The sequence below is a fragment of the Leptonotus elevatus genome, chromosome 1 (genome assembly GCF_054856555.1).
Source record: "Leptonotus elevatus isolate MCC_2025b chromosome 1, RoL_Lele_1.0, whole genome shotgun sequence".
In the NCBI taxonomy this organism is placed as follows: Eukaryota; Metazoa; Chordata; class Actinopteri; order Syngnathiformes; family Syngnathidae; genus Leptonotus; species Leptonotus elevatus.
The window spans coordinates 34,365,075-34,384,069 of record NC_141239.1 but is presented as its reverse complement, the minus strand read 5'-3'; the positions used below and the strand labels follow the sequence as shown (position 1 = coordinate 34,384,069).

Sequence of the window (18,995 nt, the reverse complement as noted above, 5' to 3'; positions counted from 1 at the left end):
GTCAGTTCCACAACAAAGTTTTGAAGAAGCCGGTCAGACCACCAAGTGTAGTTGTCAATGAGGGAGAAATTAAGAAACCAACAATTGAATTGACGGATATCTAAAGTATCGGCTCATTATTGGGTACTGTAATATTTAACCCTATGAAACCTCTAATAGCTATTTCAACAGCCAAGAACATGTCGAGTTACCTCTATTCAACTTTTGTGGATAGTCCTACAAATCTTAGCACGGTTCGAAGTTAATTATGAGTTTGGAAAAAACAACAGCAAATCCAACCGAAATATGAATAGCTGTTTCAAAACTACAAACCCAATTCCCAAAAAGTTGGGACACTATACAAATTGTGGATAAAAGCTGAATGCAATTATTGTGGAAGTGCCAAATTTCAATATTTTGTTCAGAATAGAATATAGATGACAGGTCAAAAGTTTAAACTGAGAAAATTAATAATTTTAAGGGAAAAATATGTTGATTGTAAATTTCATGATGCCAACAAATGTAAAAAAAATAAATAAATAAAATAAAATAAAATAAAATGTCCTACAAAATGTCATTTTTTGGTCTAAACATGGGTTGCCCAGACTTAATGACTTTTATTAAATGGCTGAAAAGTTCATCTGCTTCCGTGGCTCTCCTTTCCCACATGCAAGGGCTTAATTGATTTCCACAATATACTGTAGCAGGGATTACAGTGAAGTAGTAGTAGTAGTATTCCACACAAAAGAAAACAACTCAATGTTGTGGGGGAATACTTAAGATGTCCACTCATACTTGTCAGATAGTGGGTTTAAGGATCAACAAAATAAAAATAGGGCTCCTTTGGCCGCAGACTGGATTTTTAGCCAGTGGTCTACCACAAGTACAAGTACAAGTACAAACGCAGACAGAGTGAAATTATAGTGTTCAGGTATGAATTCATATTTTACAAATTACCTAAGGATCCAATGTTTACAGAGATTCTTGTGGGCCTGTGCCCCCCTTTTTAGGCTCTATGAAAACATATTTCAAAATTCCATTCCAATAGGCCTCAATTGTGAAACTGTTGGCTGTTACCAGTCATGATCTAATTTACAGATTTGGGGTTGAGGAGCGGAGTGTTTTGGATTAAAACTTATTTTTGGGTTGTGTTTCACTTGTTATGCAAAACTCGGTGAGAGCTGCTTCATCTGTGTAATTTCACTTGCGTGCGTAGTGCAACTGATGGGCAGCCTAAACACTTCAGACACACTTTGAAATGCTGTCAGTGTGGACTGCCCATATCAGACGAGTGCAAGTGTGAGACAAACAGAAAAAGGAGAGGGAGGTAATGAAAAGCGGAGAGAACAGAAGAAGAAAACACAACTGACTTCTAAATGTATAAATCAAATGCAGAAAACATAAAACAGGCATGCAACTTTTATCCCTTTTCGGCAACATGTTTAACCTAAGTTCCGCATTTCAAGTGTTGCATTCTTTCATTGATGCGTTTGGCAAACAAAAAAAAAAAAGAGTATTTGCGTGCAAAGCTCGCTCACAGCAACTGCTATCAATTGGTCAGGGGTAATTTTATCAAATTATACAACATCTTATCGCCCCTCTAAAGACACAGTGTAAAAAAAAAAAGTTTGATTTATGGTGCAGTGAAGTAAGTAGAAAGTCAACAGCTCACATATCAAACAGAATTTGTACGCAGGAGAGGAGAGAGACTGTAGACTGAAGCCACCTTCCATCTCTTTTCTTTTTTTAACAACTACTGCTCCCACCCTCCCATCACTTTCTCCCTCCTACAGTATACAACAGGGTTGTTGTTTTTAGAAGTTAAAAGCAATTTTGCTAATTTATTGATTAGCGTAGATTTTAAACAAAGAAGGGCCAAAACATGCCTTTTAAAAATTAAACTGCACTAAAAAAAATAGCCACCAGAGGGTGCTACAACTGCACAAATGGAAATCTACTTGACTCTTTTTTTTTTCTTTCTTTTTTTTTCCTTTCTTTTTTTTTTACAGATAAGCTGCTTTTAATATTGTGACATGACGACGATGATATTGTGGCAGTTTTAACAATACGATATCACGATATTGCCGTTATCGTTAAATCCCTATTAGCTAGTGTCACAAACTTTCAGCCCTCAGTGGTATATGGACTTAAGCTTCCCAATGTTTAGACCTGAAATGTCTTCAAAATCCAAAAAGTGCTATTGTCTTTCAATATAACTTTCCTATCCAGAAAGTGTCCCACACACACATGCAATGTTGCATTGCATGTACTTCAGTTTGACCTTTGACATATGCTCATCCACAACTTTGTCGGGACATTCCTTAAAACAAAATAACAAACCAAAAAAAATTCTAACAATTTGTCTTCAGCTAGAGAAGTCAGCGCTTAACCACTTTAAATTTTTCTGTTAGCAATTTTCAACTTTTTTTCCTCAATAGTCACTTAACTTGCCGTTTCCATATTGGACAAACGTATGAATGCAGCTTTCAAATGTAGCTTCCACTGCAAAACCAGATTTACCTTTAAAGCACCCCTCCTTTCCATTTAGAAGCAGGGCAAGACAGATTGACCTGAAGGGTCAGCACACACACACACACGTACACACGCAAATGCATGCACACACACCGCCTCCCCAGGCCTGCACAACTGAACTGACAAAAGCAGGCACAACTTCAAAAGGTGAGAGATCCCATAACTCCCATAAATCAGTCTCCTGGCAATCCTTGATTTTCCAACCAATCAGACTTGAAGAATGCTAAGGGTAAACATCTCCAGCTGAAGGACAAGTCAAACAGGCTCTCGACCGTTTGTTTCTCAATGTTGTTTCTATCCCTTTGCATTCAAAATAAATTGTTACGCTTACCTGACATTTTTGCATTTTTATATTCTTATAGCAAATGTGTGGTGTAGATAGTTTTCACAAGCTCCTGCCCATTTATTACCTTCAGTTTCCTTCAACCAGCTCTCATTTCCTTGCCCTTTGCATGGAACCTTTCCTTCTTCACAACAGGTGGTTTTAAAGGGGGCCCCATTTTTCTTTTAAATTACTACTTACTGTTGAATAAATATTCTCACTCATAAAATAAAGTTATCGTAGGACTCAATTGTAGGCTATTCAATATATTTTAACTTCAGTCATTACCTCTAATCGCTGTTAAAACCATAAAACTGTTTGGCATGATATGCGACTAGCTGGCTGTACAAAAGAATCGGTAGCTCTCCGCCTTTTAGCAATAAATTTGAAAAATCAATTTAATATCTTACTTTTATTACCACATTTATCCTCCATCGTACCAGCCGGAACCTTTGATTGCTAACCAGGTGCTATCAGACATGAAAGTCTTGTCTCCTGGAGGATTGGGCACTGTTGCTAAATAGACAGATTTAAAACTTTTCCAAATATGAGCAACAAGAGTCCTTTCAGTGTCATCTTTGGATACGCTGCTTGGCTTGCGCTGCAAAAAATAAATATAGGCTCATATTTCTCACATTGTGGGTAGTACAGCATGTTTCTCCAAATGACAGAAAATACAGTTCACTATGTTTTCAAACATTCTTGTTTTTCTCGCCAATAATTCATCTTTTACGCAATACTCTAAAAAATAGCAATACCATGTTTATATCAGATATTCATAGCACCTTCAAGAGATCAAGGACTCTTAAGAGTAACTCATGGGGAAATTAATATGTACCTACTGTATGCTGTAGATTTATGTGTTTAAGGTCTCAAATAGCTCTGGTTTGGTTTCTAGTCAAATTAATTTATTGGTACATTGGACAAAATATTGCAAGGACCGTGAAATTTCAGTGAAGAGCAGACGAGCTACTGAATAAATAACACTTTCACAAAAACAAAAATAGTCAGTATACAGCTTATGAAAATGTATGGTAATAACTCAAAATACAGCCATTAATAACTCAACAACTGGCAACAAAAGTGAGTACACCCCTAAGTAAAAATGTCCAAATTGAGTTAGTCCTTTTCCCTCCCCAGCGTCATGTGACGTGTTACAATGTCTCAGGCATGAGAAATGTGTGGACTGTAGGATTGCTTCGTTGTTTTTTCTTTCCTAAATTTCTGAATTAAATTGCATTTATCTTCATAGGACAGCGTATTAGGTCTTCATATATATTTTTTTCAGGGGGAGGGGGGGGGGGTAATATTCAGAGAAAAAAAATTGCGAGAAAAAAACTCAAACTTAGGACAAATACAGATAGCGTAGCTATAGTCTAATCATGTGAGGATTCGTTGGTGGTTAATGGGACACTGTTCATAAAATGAAAAGGCAGGATGGAGACGGATTCATTCTTAATTTAAACTCTGCATACACGGCAGCTAGAGTGACAACACTTCCTGATCCCCTATCAGCTGACTAACACAAACCAATCAGAAGCTAGCATACTTTAGGTAAATGCAAGTGAATGACGGAGAGCAGAATATTCAACACATCAACTTAGCTACTTGTACAAAAAAGGAAAAGTGTAAATAGTAATTCTGGAAACATAAATGTACAAGTAAATATACATTTTAACAAATTGACTTCAATGCTTGATCCTCAGGGTGTGGACCTTCGCAAAGTGAGGCGTCGTCGTCGCCCAATGCTTCAAAGAGCGAATGCTTAACACAATATGGTTAATCTATGCTAAAGTAATTACTATCTCCTTATTTGACAACCCGACCGAAAAGTATTGGCACAAACATCCAAGTAGTATGTTACGTGTATTTCTCGTTTTTTTCTAGCAAATCTGCCACTTCATAAAGTGCAAATTTGCCACTTTATAAACTTGTAAATTTTCCACTTTACAAACTCGCAAATGTACCCAAAATGTTCTCAAGTTTTTTTTCTTAAAATATTGCCCCCACCCTCTAAAATATATATATATATTTATATGTGGCCCTAATACGCCAACAAAATGACAAAATGCAGGCTTATGTTATACAGGAGCTGAATGTCTTGTACCATTTGGTGCTGATCCAAATCGAGACAGTTTGGCCTTGAGAGCATTATTGTTTGGGATTCATCATGTTTGTTGTATTGTACCTGTAGATTAGTTTGATCATGCTGGAATAAACAATGACTTTTCTCTCAGGCTCCTTTGGCAATCTGCGGTTTAGTGCTGTGATCCATGCTGAGTATGTGTAGGCTAATCTATCTGAAAGTGACCACACACTGGGATTTATTGTGATGCAATTGTTTTGCGTTCAGTATTTAGTCAGTTGAGAACGGTATCATGAACAATCACACATTGTTTAAAGAAGTATAGAAGTCGATAGCTTGCCAATAAACCAACTGTGAAATGTTGCGCAAAGTTTCACAACCATTTTTCCTGTGTGCTCTGCGGTGCGTCAACCCACTAGAGAAATGTTTTTGTTCGTCTGTATGATTTTTATTCCCCTGGTGTTGAGGCCTGTAAATGCCATGGCAGCACACCGCGTTCACTGTATTACAGGTATCGTTTGATTGAAACACAAAGTTCTGCTCTCTATGTTCTTCTGGCCACCCACGTTAAACTTTCGTCTCGGCGTGGCAGTGCGCAGCGGGGTTCCTCAAATTGTTTTAAGGGGCTGCTCACTGTTGTTCAGCTACTTCAGATTAACACAAATAAAGACACACGCAGTGATGAGTAAATGTGCTTGTGGGTATTCTCACTCATCCAGGTAATTTCTTTCTCAGGACATTGAATCGATCGCTGGACGGCTTGCTGAAAGAGATTTCGCCTCTCATCACTTCGGAGAACAAAATAGTCCGGTTCCCCGCACCAAGGCTGGTGTAGTTCTAACCAAGCCTTGTTGCATGATGAACTGATGAAACCTTCTCGGATGAGAGGTGGAAGGCAGAATGTGATTGATTCAGTGCCCTGAGAAAGCCAGAGAAACGTTTGTGTCTCAGTCCAGCATTATTGATAGATAGATAGATAGGTAGGTAGGTAGGTGGATGGATGGATGGATGGATGGATGGATGGATAGATAGATAGATAGATAGAGTTCAGCTAAATAGTCTATGTTTAGTCCTCTGATTGATTGATTTTAATATGCACACCAAAGATTGGTTTACAGGTTAAGACATTAAGACAGTGTTAGATATGATTTAAAAAAAAATCATTATCAATTTTTTTCTAGAAAAGCTGGACTTTGCGAGATTTTACACAGTCATGCAGGAACAAAGAAAGCCTGCTTTACATTACATTTGTTTTCACCCCCATAGTGAAGATGTTTTTTTTAAATATATTTTTTAACGTATTAATTAAGCGCAGTCTGAAATACTTTAGAAATGGAATATGTTACTACTTGTATGTTATGTAATTTTAAAAAAAAACATTGTCATTGCTTTGTATTTTTTCATCCATTTAATGATAATTCATTGGGATATTTCCTTTCTGACTTCTTTCTTACTTATTTGATTTCAATTTTCATAATGACTGGACTGGACCGCTTTTATCTCCACCTTATGGTGCCCAAAGCGCTTTACCAACAAACTATGTGCAACCACTGTATCCATTAACTACAAAGGAACGGCAATTAAACGGCGTAATGGGGTTGTAACCTTTCACATTGTTTGAGTCACTTGTCCGTCTCTGTGTTTCAGAAACACTTCTGAGCTTTGTGGATGATATCTTGTCTGGCGCCAGGTCTCCATGTGTGATGTTGGGCGACATTCCAAACCTGCTGTCCTCCTCTGTCAGCATGATCGTTCGCTGTCTGGAGCCTGACACCACATATATGTAAGATATTCTGGTTTTGGTTTTGTTTGTTTGTTTTTTTTTTTTGCCATGGCATGATCGATTACTTGTCTTGTTCATCAGGACACTTCAAGTTAGGAACTTGGGGATCTCCCAAAAGTTGAAAAAGATTTTCAAAGGATGGTGTTTTGTTGTGATAAGGAATACAAACAAATGGAAATTCCATAAATCCGGTTCCTATTGCTTACGTGTTGTCACAGGTGAGCTGCCATCAGGAATTTTAATTCCATGCTGCAATTGGAAATTTTTTTGCTTGTATTAAAGTTTGAAAGTTTCCGAGGTGTAGTGTGAATTTTTAATTTAAGTTTAATAATGACCAAATTAGATGGGTTGGTTTTGGCATCAGGGCTCACATCAGTTTATTTTCATGTAACTGTAAAAAGAGTTTTTGATATCATTGGTATGTTTTTGTTTTGCTCATGCCAATTAGCGAGCTCAATTACCGCAATTTGGGTTCATTTTGGCAATTCTGAAATTATCTCAAAATGTTCTTTTAATGTTCACTTCCCACAAATAGGTGGGAAAATAATTCAGCATTAATACCAATGGGGTTTTATCGAAAGAGAGATGTTAATGAGTCATGCAAAGATGATTTATTTCATGCTACATTTACACCGGGAGTTTACCATCATTAGGTGGCCAAGACACTACATATGCATTTCTCCGTTTGCACGCACACAGCGGATGCTCACTTTCTCAGTACACATGCTCACACTTAGCCCGCAGACAACTTGCCTGGAGTGAAGTAATACACACGTCTCAAAGAGGAAATGAGGCGGCGTTTGGGGAGCGACTGAGAAGCGACTGAGAAAAAGATCAAGAGGCAGAAAAACAAAATTGAAGAAAATCAGAATACAAGGAATGTTTTGATGTACTCTATGTAGTCTGAGTACTACAAAGCTTCGCATGCCCGTTAAATCTCAGCAACAGCAGGACTCCTCCATTCTCGGTCTGGCAGTTCATTCATGTCACAGAGCCAAGGCCCAAGGCTCTCTCCATATAGAAAATATCTGTACGGAGAGAGGCCATCCAAATGTTGCTCTTGTTCGAGGAAAATGTTGTGTAAGAGGCACAGTAGGCACATATGTTTTAAATGTTATTTAAAAGTTATTATTTTCCAAGTGTAAGATCAGTCAAGGAATGAATATAATTTAATAATTATGTCTCTGTCTTAAACTGCTGTAACCAAATACTATTTTTCAACTTTAGTGCTGCATGTGGCTGCAATTAGCGTTTCAGCCACTGTATGGAGATATAAGTCAAAACATGTTTGGCACCGTGTGAGCAGTGATTGAGAATGCAGGCTGTCTTCAAAGAGATTACCTGCACAGGAAATGCAACACATTCCAATAAGACGCTTTGTGCAGCGTACATATAGGTTACCATATTGTGTGCGTGTGTGTGTCCAGGTTCCGGCTTTGGGCAGTCGACAACACTGGGCGTCGCTCCAGTCCAAGTGAGGTCACAATTAAAACTCCATGCTCAACTGTGGATGACGTCAAGGCTCAAGGTGAGGAGAGAGATAAAAATCAAATACTCATTGAGTGCTTTGTGATTGTCCGTTTTTATAAATAATGTTTATGCAGAGACTAGAATAGAAATCCATCCAGTTACTTTTTGTGAACTGTATATTGATGTGGGTTCGACAAGTGTATTCAAGTATTAGTCAGTCTGAGATCACTTGTTCCAGAAAAAACATGGACATTGGGGAGGTTCTTCCTAATTCGTCATGTTCTGTGGCTGATTTACAGTACAAACATTATCTTTGTTGATTATAAATGATGTCCGTCCACATGGTTCAACAGTTAGCCTGCTGTTGATTTGCTGATTTAAACGAGCTATTTCAGAATGCGCCAGCCACTGAATTATGATACATTCAGCCCAAGCTGTTGTCATTTTTATTCCCTGGAAATGGCGTGTTGCAAAATACAAATCCTAACTTGGACTGCGTTCGTATTTTTCTTGAACAAACTATTGGCATCCAAAACATGTGGATATGTCTCAATTGTGGCCAATATGTATACCCGAGAGTTGGAATAACAGTTTTCCCTGCAAATCTTCAAAAGTCTCCAAAAGTTCTACCATTGCTCTCACAGTTGTTATTGTCATTATTGTGTCCCCTGAAACCGTATCAATGATTGTTTGTGCCCATTCAGAAGTCGCTGATAAAATCTACAACCTGTTTAATGGCTACACGAGTGGCAAGGAACAACAGACAGCGTATAACACTCTGATGGACTTGGGTGCCCCAGCGCTGCATCGAGTTCTCTACCACTACAACCAGCGCTACGAGAGCTTTGGAGAGTTTACCTGGAGGTGTGAGGATGAGCTTGGACCCAGGTGAAGTCAGATGCTTTCTTTATGTTTTGCGGGCGCATATGTTTAGTCACAGAGGAGACATCATCTGTACAATTTATGTTGGGCTTACGCCAAAAGATTTTCACGGTCTCAGGCTAAAGACTTGAGTAAGTTCTAGATCGAGAGTCTTCCTGGCGTCTTAGCGCGCTCCCGTCATCTCGATCGTTTAGTGTGTGATCTTTGGGTATTCTTTGTTTTTGGTCTTTTCCTAGTCTTGGCCTTGCGACAATATCATATTATGTATGATCATATTATCTTATAAATTGTTCAGTCTTTGTGCGATGTGACACTGCCAACAACTAATAGATTAAGATTAAGATTCACCAATTGTCACACCCACCAAAGTGGAGCGAAATTCGTTCTCCGCATTTGACCCATCCTCTGAGGGAGCGGTGAGCAGCAGCAGCCGCGCTCGGGAGTCATTGGGTGATCTAACCCCTCCAATTCCATCCCTTAATGTTGAGTGTCAAGCAGGGCGGCAATGGGTCCCATTTTGATAGTCTTCAGTATGACCCGGCCGGGAATTAAACCCACGACCTACCAGTCTCAGGGCGGACACTCTACCACTAGTTCACTGAGCTGGGCAATAGATGAGCTACTTTGTAAACAAATACAAGAGCGACATGATAAATGGGGCAAAAATGCGCCGCTCCGCAAAAATGAGTAAATATGCGCTACTTTAAATGTTGCTATTGCTGAATATTTCACTTTAATTTAATCATCTGAGGGGCAATGTGGGACACTCCTCAGCGACGCGGCGACCCCACCCCGCGGTTAGACTCACTGATAGTGGTTTGCCCATTTCTGGCACATACCTACAGGATTTGTATGGTTTATTAACAATGCCCTATCAGGGCTGCAGACTAAAAAAAAATTGCTAGGAGCGTGGTAGCCCCTAACTTAAAATTTTAGTAGCACAGGGAGAAAATTTAGGGGTGCACGCAGTAAACTGACTTCCACAGTTAATATTCACATTTCACAGCATTTTCATTATATTACTGATAAATACTGCGATGTTTTTGATAAATATTTTTTGTACAAGTGTCATAAACCCGAAATATAAATTTACATCTTAAATACTATCAATGTCAATTTAATGCTGAGACCAGAAGTGTACGCTTTATCAGTCACCTTTGTGGGTATCAACAAGAGAATTTGCTGTGGTGGCCCATAAGTTTTGTGATGATTTCATATTAAGCATTTTTATACTGTACAATTGCATTCATGGCTATGATTCATACTAAAGTCATTCAAATGAACTCATTAAATTTGAACACATTAATATTAAGGCTTTTAAAGGATAATAAAAGTATTACAATACTTACATTCATGCAATGCACTAGCTCAATTTAGAATGTTTTTTTTACTTATTCACAGCCACCCCCAAAAGAGGGCCACTGATTATGTGGAGGCAAAATTTTGCCGGCATAGAAACAGATAAAAATTATTTCACTCACCACTTGAACGTGATTTAATGTCGGTTGCCGTATCCCGAGTGAAATGTTTACAAAGGTAACAGTGTCTTGATGTTGCTGTGCATTCTCAGACCAGCGTAGATTAAATTCATCTTTAGAACGCAGGTGTTGCCTTTTTTTCTTTTTTTTTCTTGCGTCAACACAACATCCTAGTTATGCCGGCGTTGCTTCAATGAGAAAAGTCTTTTGATTTGAGGTGTTGAGCAGAAGTGGGTCAACAACAAAATAAGCAGCTATGGTGGTTCAGGGGTTGTGTGGTTTCCGACAGTCTGGCGGCCATGAAGGCAAAGGCAAGGCAAGTTTTGTTTGTATAGCACATTTCATCAATAAGGCAACAAGGGGGACTTTTTGTGAGCTACTCACACACACGGATCTGCTGCACATATGAAAGTCCGTGGCTACGCCTTGTTGTTGTCGTGGTTACGGCTGACAGTGATCACACCAAACTCTAATTATTATTATTCACTATTATTAGAGCAAGAACTGATTTTACGGGACACGACTCCAATTTTTGGGACGCATGAATTAAGCGTCAAACACTATGCGTGCACGCGCTACGTGGGACGGTTGGTCACCCTACCTATGGTCAGAGGTAGGCAATCCGTCGTAGAGTGACGATGGACCCCCATTTAACATATCACGTTGATATTATTTATGCTCAACAATACTGTAAATAGCACTCAGTTTCAGTTTTGGGTTCGCCTGCAGACTTCATTTACATTTAGAGATGTATGCAGTGAAAAAACAGCAAAAAGAATGAATTTGGCCGTTTTACAAACATTGACCGAGAACAATACAACCACTTATAATGCTCTGAAGACAATAGTAACACCGGTGCACTAAGCAGTAGATGTCAAAAGGGTACGTAATGTCATACCTTGGACTTCTGGGGTGGCATCACTTCTGGGATGGTCTTCAGTGCTGCTTTAGCACTCGATGACAAAATGAACTCAAGTCGGAGATTGTGTCTGGCAATTGCAATCGCAATGCAAGATAGCAACTAAATTAACAACCATTGGCATTCAAACCTACGGAGGATTTAGAATATTTAATTAACCCAAATGTATGTTGTCGGAATGTGGGAGGAAGTAGCCACAGAAAAACCTACGCAATCATGCAAAAATTAAGGCATTGTCCATAAGCGGTTGAGAAAATGGATGGATAGATGGATGGGGCTGTAAGTGCATCACCAAATGAAATCTGCTTTAAAAATAAATAAATACATTGATAAATAAATTAATATATATATATATTGAGGTCAAAAATAATAAATAAAAAAATATATATACCAGATAGAGAACTTAGGAGCCCCTGTGTGATCGTCATTTGGATCAGACCAATAGCCAAAAAGGAGAGGAGGACAAATGTTGAGTTTTTATAAAGTGTTCTCCATGACTTACCACAATAAAAATGACAAGAAGAACTGTTGACAAGAAACTGTCAGCGCAAAGAAGTTAGCTAGACACTCTATTGCACCATCTGCATTTGCATGATTTGTTTAACTTAACATGAAAGAGCAGTCAAATAGATGTTTGGCCTGAAACAAACACACGCGTGGCACGCGCACACACACACAAACTTCAAAGGCAGAGCACCTAACCATGTGGTGGAAACTGAGAAAGGAAGAATGTGATGTGAGGTTCAGAGAAAAGGTAAGAAAGGCCCTTAGTGGACCTGTACAGCCAAAGTGATGAGAGACAAGCACAAGAACACTTGGCTTGGTGTATCTGCTGGTAGGAAAGGAGAGAAGGAAACTTGGTGGTGGAATCAGGAAGTGCAGGAGAGCATAAAAAGGAAACGGTTAGCTAAGAAGAAATGACACTGAGAAAACTGAGGCATGGAGGCAAGAATAGATGTAAGGTGAAGGTTGAGGTGGCAACGGCCAGACAAGAGGCATATGAGGACTTTTGGGAAGTTTTGGAAACATAATTAAGTTGATGAGCCACAAAATGAAGCTAAAGACTCGTGCAGGCCAGCTTTACCATTGTGATCTGTGGTGAGAGACGGGAGCAGGTGGATTAAGGTAACATTTCGAAAGGTGGAGAAGCGATAGCAAGGGTGGAGGACTTTAACTCTTTGACTGCCAAACATCCCAAAAACAACCCCGATAATGCCAGCCGATTTTGAGTAGTTTAACTCATCTTTCAAGGCAAACAGAATATCATGTGTTTTGACCAAATATATACATGGTGGGTACCAAATGGAAAATCGCGTTCCATTCTTTCATTAGAAAAAAAGTTATGATTGTACGTTATTCCGCTCTTTAGTAATCATCATTTGAAAATACCGGTAGGTAATTTGAGTGACATTGAGCGAAAATTGAAAAGATAAGGAGAAAATGAGCTTTTTGTGAAAAGATACATTTTCTGCACAACAGTGACTTTGACACTAATATTTTTTGTTTAGTGACGCTCTGTGAATTAGATTTAATGTGACAAGGGCTTTGATCATTCACGTCATCCTTGAAAACGTTCTATTTCATCTGATTTGTCATGTTTCATTGTAATTCCATACACCGGGAGCCCATTGAAAAGAGATACAATGCTGCCATCTGCTGGCCATAGTTAGTGGCTGTTTTGGGATTTTACAACCTCAATGACAAGGCAGTGCTGCACAAGACGTTGCACTGCTCATTGAGAAAAAAAAACGTAGTTGACGTCAATTGACGTTATTGGCGGCATTCATGTGCAAAGGTGGCAAAGAAACTGATCCAAGCAGCTTATAAATAAGTAATATAGGGGAAAGTGTCTGGTGCTTTATGTTGGGGTGAAGGCCAGGTAATGTTTATAAAACAGTGATGAGGCCAGCCATGATGTACGGCTTAGACAGTGGCAGTGGAGAAATGACAGATTGCTGAAGGTTGTCTTTAGGAATCACCAAGTTTGATGGTATTGAAAATGAGCTCATCAGAGGGAGAATCGAGGTCATGTGTGTTGTAACAAAATCAGCAGACCAGACTTAGAGAGTGTGGACACGTTTAAAGAACAAATAGTGAGGATATAGGTAGAAAGATGAGCATGAGGATGGAGCTACCAGGAAAGAAAGTTTGACCGAAGAGAGGGTTGATCGTCGTAGTGAGGGAAGACAAGAAGGCTGTTGATGCAGAGAAAAGGATGCAGAAGATGGTTTGAGATGCAAAAGGATGACAGGATCTGGCAACACTCTGGCTACATCTCAGAGGAAAAGAAGATTGTCTTTGCTCTGTGAATACAATCCAAATTGATGGAGGTTTTATGTTTATTGACCGTCTACTTCTTGACATCATTAATCACTTCTTACCTATGTCACACTTTTCAGACCCTCCAGGATTTTGCAATGTTGCAACTATTAATGCAAAATCAAGAATACCTCGCAAAATCGCATTTACCCGCAACTTTGTCCAAACACCGCAACTTTCCCGCAACAAAAACATTTTAAAAATGCATGTTTCACTTCAGTTTTGGCTTATTTCACCTAAGATGGCTCCACGGGCGGTCTACTTGAAATGGTAGCGGTAGTAGTCTTAAAGAAAAATTTGCTCACGTCGAAGCTGAACTCATGAAGAACGCTACACGTCAAAAAAAAAATTTTTAGACGCTGGCAAACATAGATATCTATGCTAGTGAATGTGTTGACATTGACAGCATTTACCACCTAAAAGCTGGGATAGGCTCCGTCGTGCCCGCGGTCCTCGTGAGGATAAACGGTTTGGGAAATGGATGGATGGAATCACGGCAATTGACCGTGCAATGACCGGACCTTCTGCACTCAAGCGGTGAACTACTTTGTTCCAAATGCAATAATAGAATATAAAAGACAAGCATTTCGCTGCATATTTCATAGCATTAGCAATTAATTTTACATATTTTGATTTATAATGTGCATATGCACCTGTAATAATATTTGTACTTTTCCATGATGATGAGCTTAAGTAAAATATGTTAATTTATTCCACCTATTTTCAATAAAGATTTGAAAATATCAGTTGCTTTTCCAAACATCTCTTGTAAAAATCCACTTAAAATTTGCAGAAAAAAGTATTTGACCAACAGGAACAAAAAAATGCAACTTTTATCATAACTTTTAGAAAAATTGGCAGCAAAATCAGGCTTTAGCCTGCAACAATCAGAAAAAATGCCCGCAAAATTCTTAAGATGTGCAGAAAAAGTGAGCAACAACAAAAAAATGGCAACTTTTGTCACAACTTTTAGAAAAATTGTCCACAAAATCAAGCATTTTAGCCCACAGCAATCATGAAGAATGCCTGCAAAATCCTGGAGGGACTATTGTCATGACCAGGATTAGGACACACCAAATGGGGCAGCACACTCGTATTTTTGCATGTGTGAAAAACAAATTAATGTACACTGCCCAATAATTGGATGAACCGAAAATAAAAATGAAGGCATATGATTCAAAAATGAATGTGAATCACAACCCAGAGGAAAAACACACGCTGACTGAAGTAATGAATTAAGGTTTTAAAATCCAGAATTATGTTTCGGTAATATTCTACCTGTTATGACATTTTAACAGGTATAACATTACTGAAATGACATCAGTTAATGCAAAACAAAAAAGGTCATTACAGTTCTGTGATCTGCACTACTTTTGAAGGCATGATCCTTTCAAGTTGTTTTGTGTGGTATGCCCTCATTTTTATGAATGCAATTCCTGATTCATTCCTGAAGGGAATTCCTTCAAGTTTGGCTCAAATGTTCACTTGGAATCAAATAAACCGATTTGATTTTAGCGGTCTAAGGTCAGGCTCTGCACTGTGACTGAACAAAACTTGTTTTGGCCGTCTGGCCTCAGTTCACTCACTTACCATGACATAGTTTCAATTTAATAAATGTTTTAATAGGATGAAATGATAAACATATATTAAATTGAATGTTCATAAGGTCCGTTGTCAACTTTGTTGAGAAATCATGACCGAGTAGAAGAGGATTGTTCTCGCTAACGTTTTGGGAAATGAACTTGTTTTGCAACGGAGTTCTTTGTTGTTAATAGGTCATTTGCTTATTGTCACAGTGATGTTATATTGAATGCGTCTGAAAGACACACATTTAAAGATGACGACACTTCTATCCCCCTTCAGCTATTTAAGATTGATCTAATCTAATAACAACCAATAATACGGACTTTTGGTAATGCATGATTAAAAAATGAAAATTACCAATTATGGGAAAAACTAAATACACAGATGAGCGAAAGATATGGCAAAGAAAGGAATACATACGGGGTACATATGTCGGTGTTTCTCTCAAACAATGTCATGGGAGGATATTTGGTGTCACTTTATGTGTCAGGCTTGTTTCCTATCATATTAGAAGCATCCAAACTCACTACATGGGTTGTTTTTTTGTTTTTGTTTTTAGGTTTTTCATGATTTTTTTAATAAAAGCTAAGCTTCCCTAAGTAAAAGATTTTCTTCTTCCAAAGTGCCATGTTTGATTGTAGGAAGTTGTTTTGCGTGGAGGAAATGTCTCCATCATTTGTTTTTTTAACCTCTGTGACATCATCAGGTTCATTTTGTAACGCTTCTGCGTGCATGGAGGGCCCCAACTTTCCATCCAAACAATGGCTGTGAGCCTAGCATATAAAATCGTACCTTCGTGTTTTATAAACAGAGCCATGTGTCCGATATAAAATATAAATGGCAGTCTGTGGTACGCACGATTTTAACAGGCAAAACTGATTAGTCAAGGCTCCCTAAATTCAGACCGTTTCTCTGTCTATGGATTGTCTCCACTGTAAAGGTTGTTTTTAATAGGGTCCATGCTGGAAAGAGTTGCGTAACTGAGGGAGCTGCTTCTTCACGTGTTCCATTTAAGTGCACGTAAATTAACAGCCCTCCCGATTCAGTTAAACAAAATCCAACTAAACCCAAACTAAACTTGAACCATGACAAAAATAAAAAACTAACCAAAACTTAACCCAAAACATAACAATTTAGGTTTTGGGCCACAGGGTCTCGAGTTTGAATCATGTTGTGGACAAAAATATGACAAAATATATATCTGCTTGTTTTCTTGATGATGATTCTCTGTGTTATGTGCAACACAAAATATACAGCAGCAACTAAGTTATATTTCCCTTTGAGTGTCATAATCGGTGTTGTTTTGATTAGATTAACTTTTGTTGGCATGTTTTTCTTTGTATACCTTTTTTCCACTTGTTCTTGTCAGTAGTTGGGTTTCCATCCACCCATTTATATCGAATTTTGAAGAAATGCGAAAATAAAACGGAATGGAAATTCGAAAAAGGGCCCAAAATTCGCCCCAAAAAGTTTTACGCTTAGAGGGGGTGGATTTTGAAGAGTATCGAAAAAAGGAAAATGCTAAGTTTGCCGATGGTTTTGCGAATAACCGCTGGCAAGACTGGATACACGTCGCACGTTTTGACAGGATATTACGTCACACGTACGTTTGTCGTCACAAAGCAATGTCGGACGATAAAGTAAGGTATGTTTGGGGGGAAGACGAAACTGAAATTCTTCAATTAATTAAAGAAGCGAATATTAATACTATTTAGATGAAAAACAGCAAAGAAACGCTACGGTTTATCAAGAATTGCACAAGTAAACTCATCGCTTCCTGGTCTTCTTCTATTACTTTTAAATTACGGGTGCATCACATCTCTATGTTGTATAGCGCCACCTCCAGCGGCGGAGTCCCCTCTCAATATTCGCAAAAGGAGAACAGATGGAAACAGGCACAAGTCGCATGTCCGTTTTGCGCATTGGATGGAAACCCGACTAGTGTCTACCGATCAGCTCCCTTATCCAGGTGCCCCGTGCACACAAAAGCCCGTTTCAATGTATCCGCAAAAGTTTCTTACCGTTTGGGCAGTTCCTCCACACGGTGGCGCCGTTTCGGAGCTTGAAACCGATCACTTTTGGAGCCAGGCTCCAGAATCGAAATATTTCAAAACACGCCCCATACGTTCCAATGTGGACACCATATGTGGGATACTCCTCCAATTCTCGCGAACCGCCAGTCTGTCAAAAATGGCAGGTAGCCGTGTCGTAGTCGTTTTGCGCAACCTCCTTAGCTTTTACAGCAAAATATTCAGCTCGTAGGGTCTTAGTATAAGGGTGTGGGGTGGTCACTATTTGTTTTTTTTAAAGTTTAAAATAAAAAATTGTGGACGGTATGTGCTGCTTTGAAGACCCCCTTTTTCTTTTATCACTCAGTTAGACCCCAATGTTACAATGTAGATTTGGCAGTCATCTTTTGTCGAATTACAATTATATTTCTTTAATAAAAAAAAAAAAAATACAAGATTCTTCCTGTAAACATGATTAAGCATATCATTTATACATGTATTTAGGGCAAGTTGTAAAATGTCTGAAGTCCTCTTGTTTATGCTTAACAAATTTAAAGCATAATAAATCATACTGTTTCTACTAAGTACTTTCTCAAATGTTCTCCAATTTTGATATTGTAAACGTATAGGATCGTATGCCGAGAAACGTTTCTTGGGAGGAGTAATATGGCGGCCTCGCGGCTTCAAAAGTCTTGGCCTATGGGCTATTCAGATCAGTTATTCGTCTTCTTTGCTGATTCTTCTACACTTTCCGTTAACTCCCTGTGGCTGCTCTACAGCGCCACCCCAGACTTGGCATAGACATTACAGCTGTTAAACGTCCTCAGCGTCTTCTTTTACACACACGCATGTCTTGAAACGTTTCTGTGTGTACAGGAATCTTTCGAGGAACAAAGCCGGGCTTCTGTGTGACCGGGCCAGAGTCAACTGGTTTCATTCTGTCTTTGTTGTTTCACTACTTCTGTTTGTTTGTTTGTTTGTTTGTTTGTTTGTTTGTTTGTTTGTTTGTTTGTTTGTTTGTTTGTTTGTTTGACTTCTTCTTCGTCAATCATGTTTGCCCGAGTCATGTCAGGTCGTCTTTCTGTGTTTGTTGCTTTGTCTCTTTTTTTGTTGTGCTTTGTTAATTTTGTATTTGGATTCTTCCACGCTCTTTTGTTCTCGTTTGTGAATGTAAATATTTATCCTGCTCCCAAGCCTGCCTCCCTGCTTCTCACTATGCAACACCATGAAAACCAGTTTGTGACATTGAGGGATTATAATACGGCAGTAACAGAAGAAATAACAACAGGATACGACGGGGAAAGTCATAGACAAATTTTTCAATGTTTTTGGCTGTACCGATTATATTTTCATTATGTTTGATCAGAATTATTACTCAGATGCTTTCCACAGATGCTCATGGCGCTTTGGTCCTTTGGAGGCGGTAGTGGGAGCCACTCGTTTTTCATAAAGCTGTCTTTTCAAAGACTTTGGTGCTGCATACGCATGACGAGGCAAAGTAACAAAACGTGGCCAGTGTGTAGCTGAGTTGAGAAGAAATTTGGTCAATGGTGGAGCAGGGGTCACCATGGTGATACCCGCGGGCACCAAATGACCCGCAAGGCCTGTTACAATAATAGCTCAAACAGTGAT

At 38.8% G+C, this 18,995-nt stretch overlaps 1 protein-coding gene across 8 annotated transcripts in view; it reads left to right on the top strand.

Moving 5' to 3' along the window:
• astn1 (astrotactin 1) overlaps positions 1-18,995 on the top strand; it is a 309,454-nt gene that overhangs the window by 283,384 nt on the left and 7,075 nt on the right. For all 8 annotated transcript variants that reach the window (XM_086094600.1, XM_086094593.1, XM_086094620.1 and 5 more), the window contains 3 exons: positions 6,567-6,702; positions 8,130-8,230; positions 8,877-9,060. In XM_086094600.1, coding sequence (XP_085950726.1) covers positions 6,567-6,702; positions 8,130-8,230; positions 8,877-9,060 — 421 coding nt within the window. The remainder of the gene's footprint in view (positions 1-6,566; positions 6,703-8,129; positions 8,231-8,876; positions 9,061-18,995) is intronic.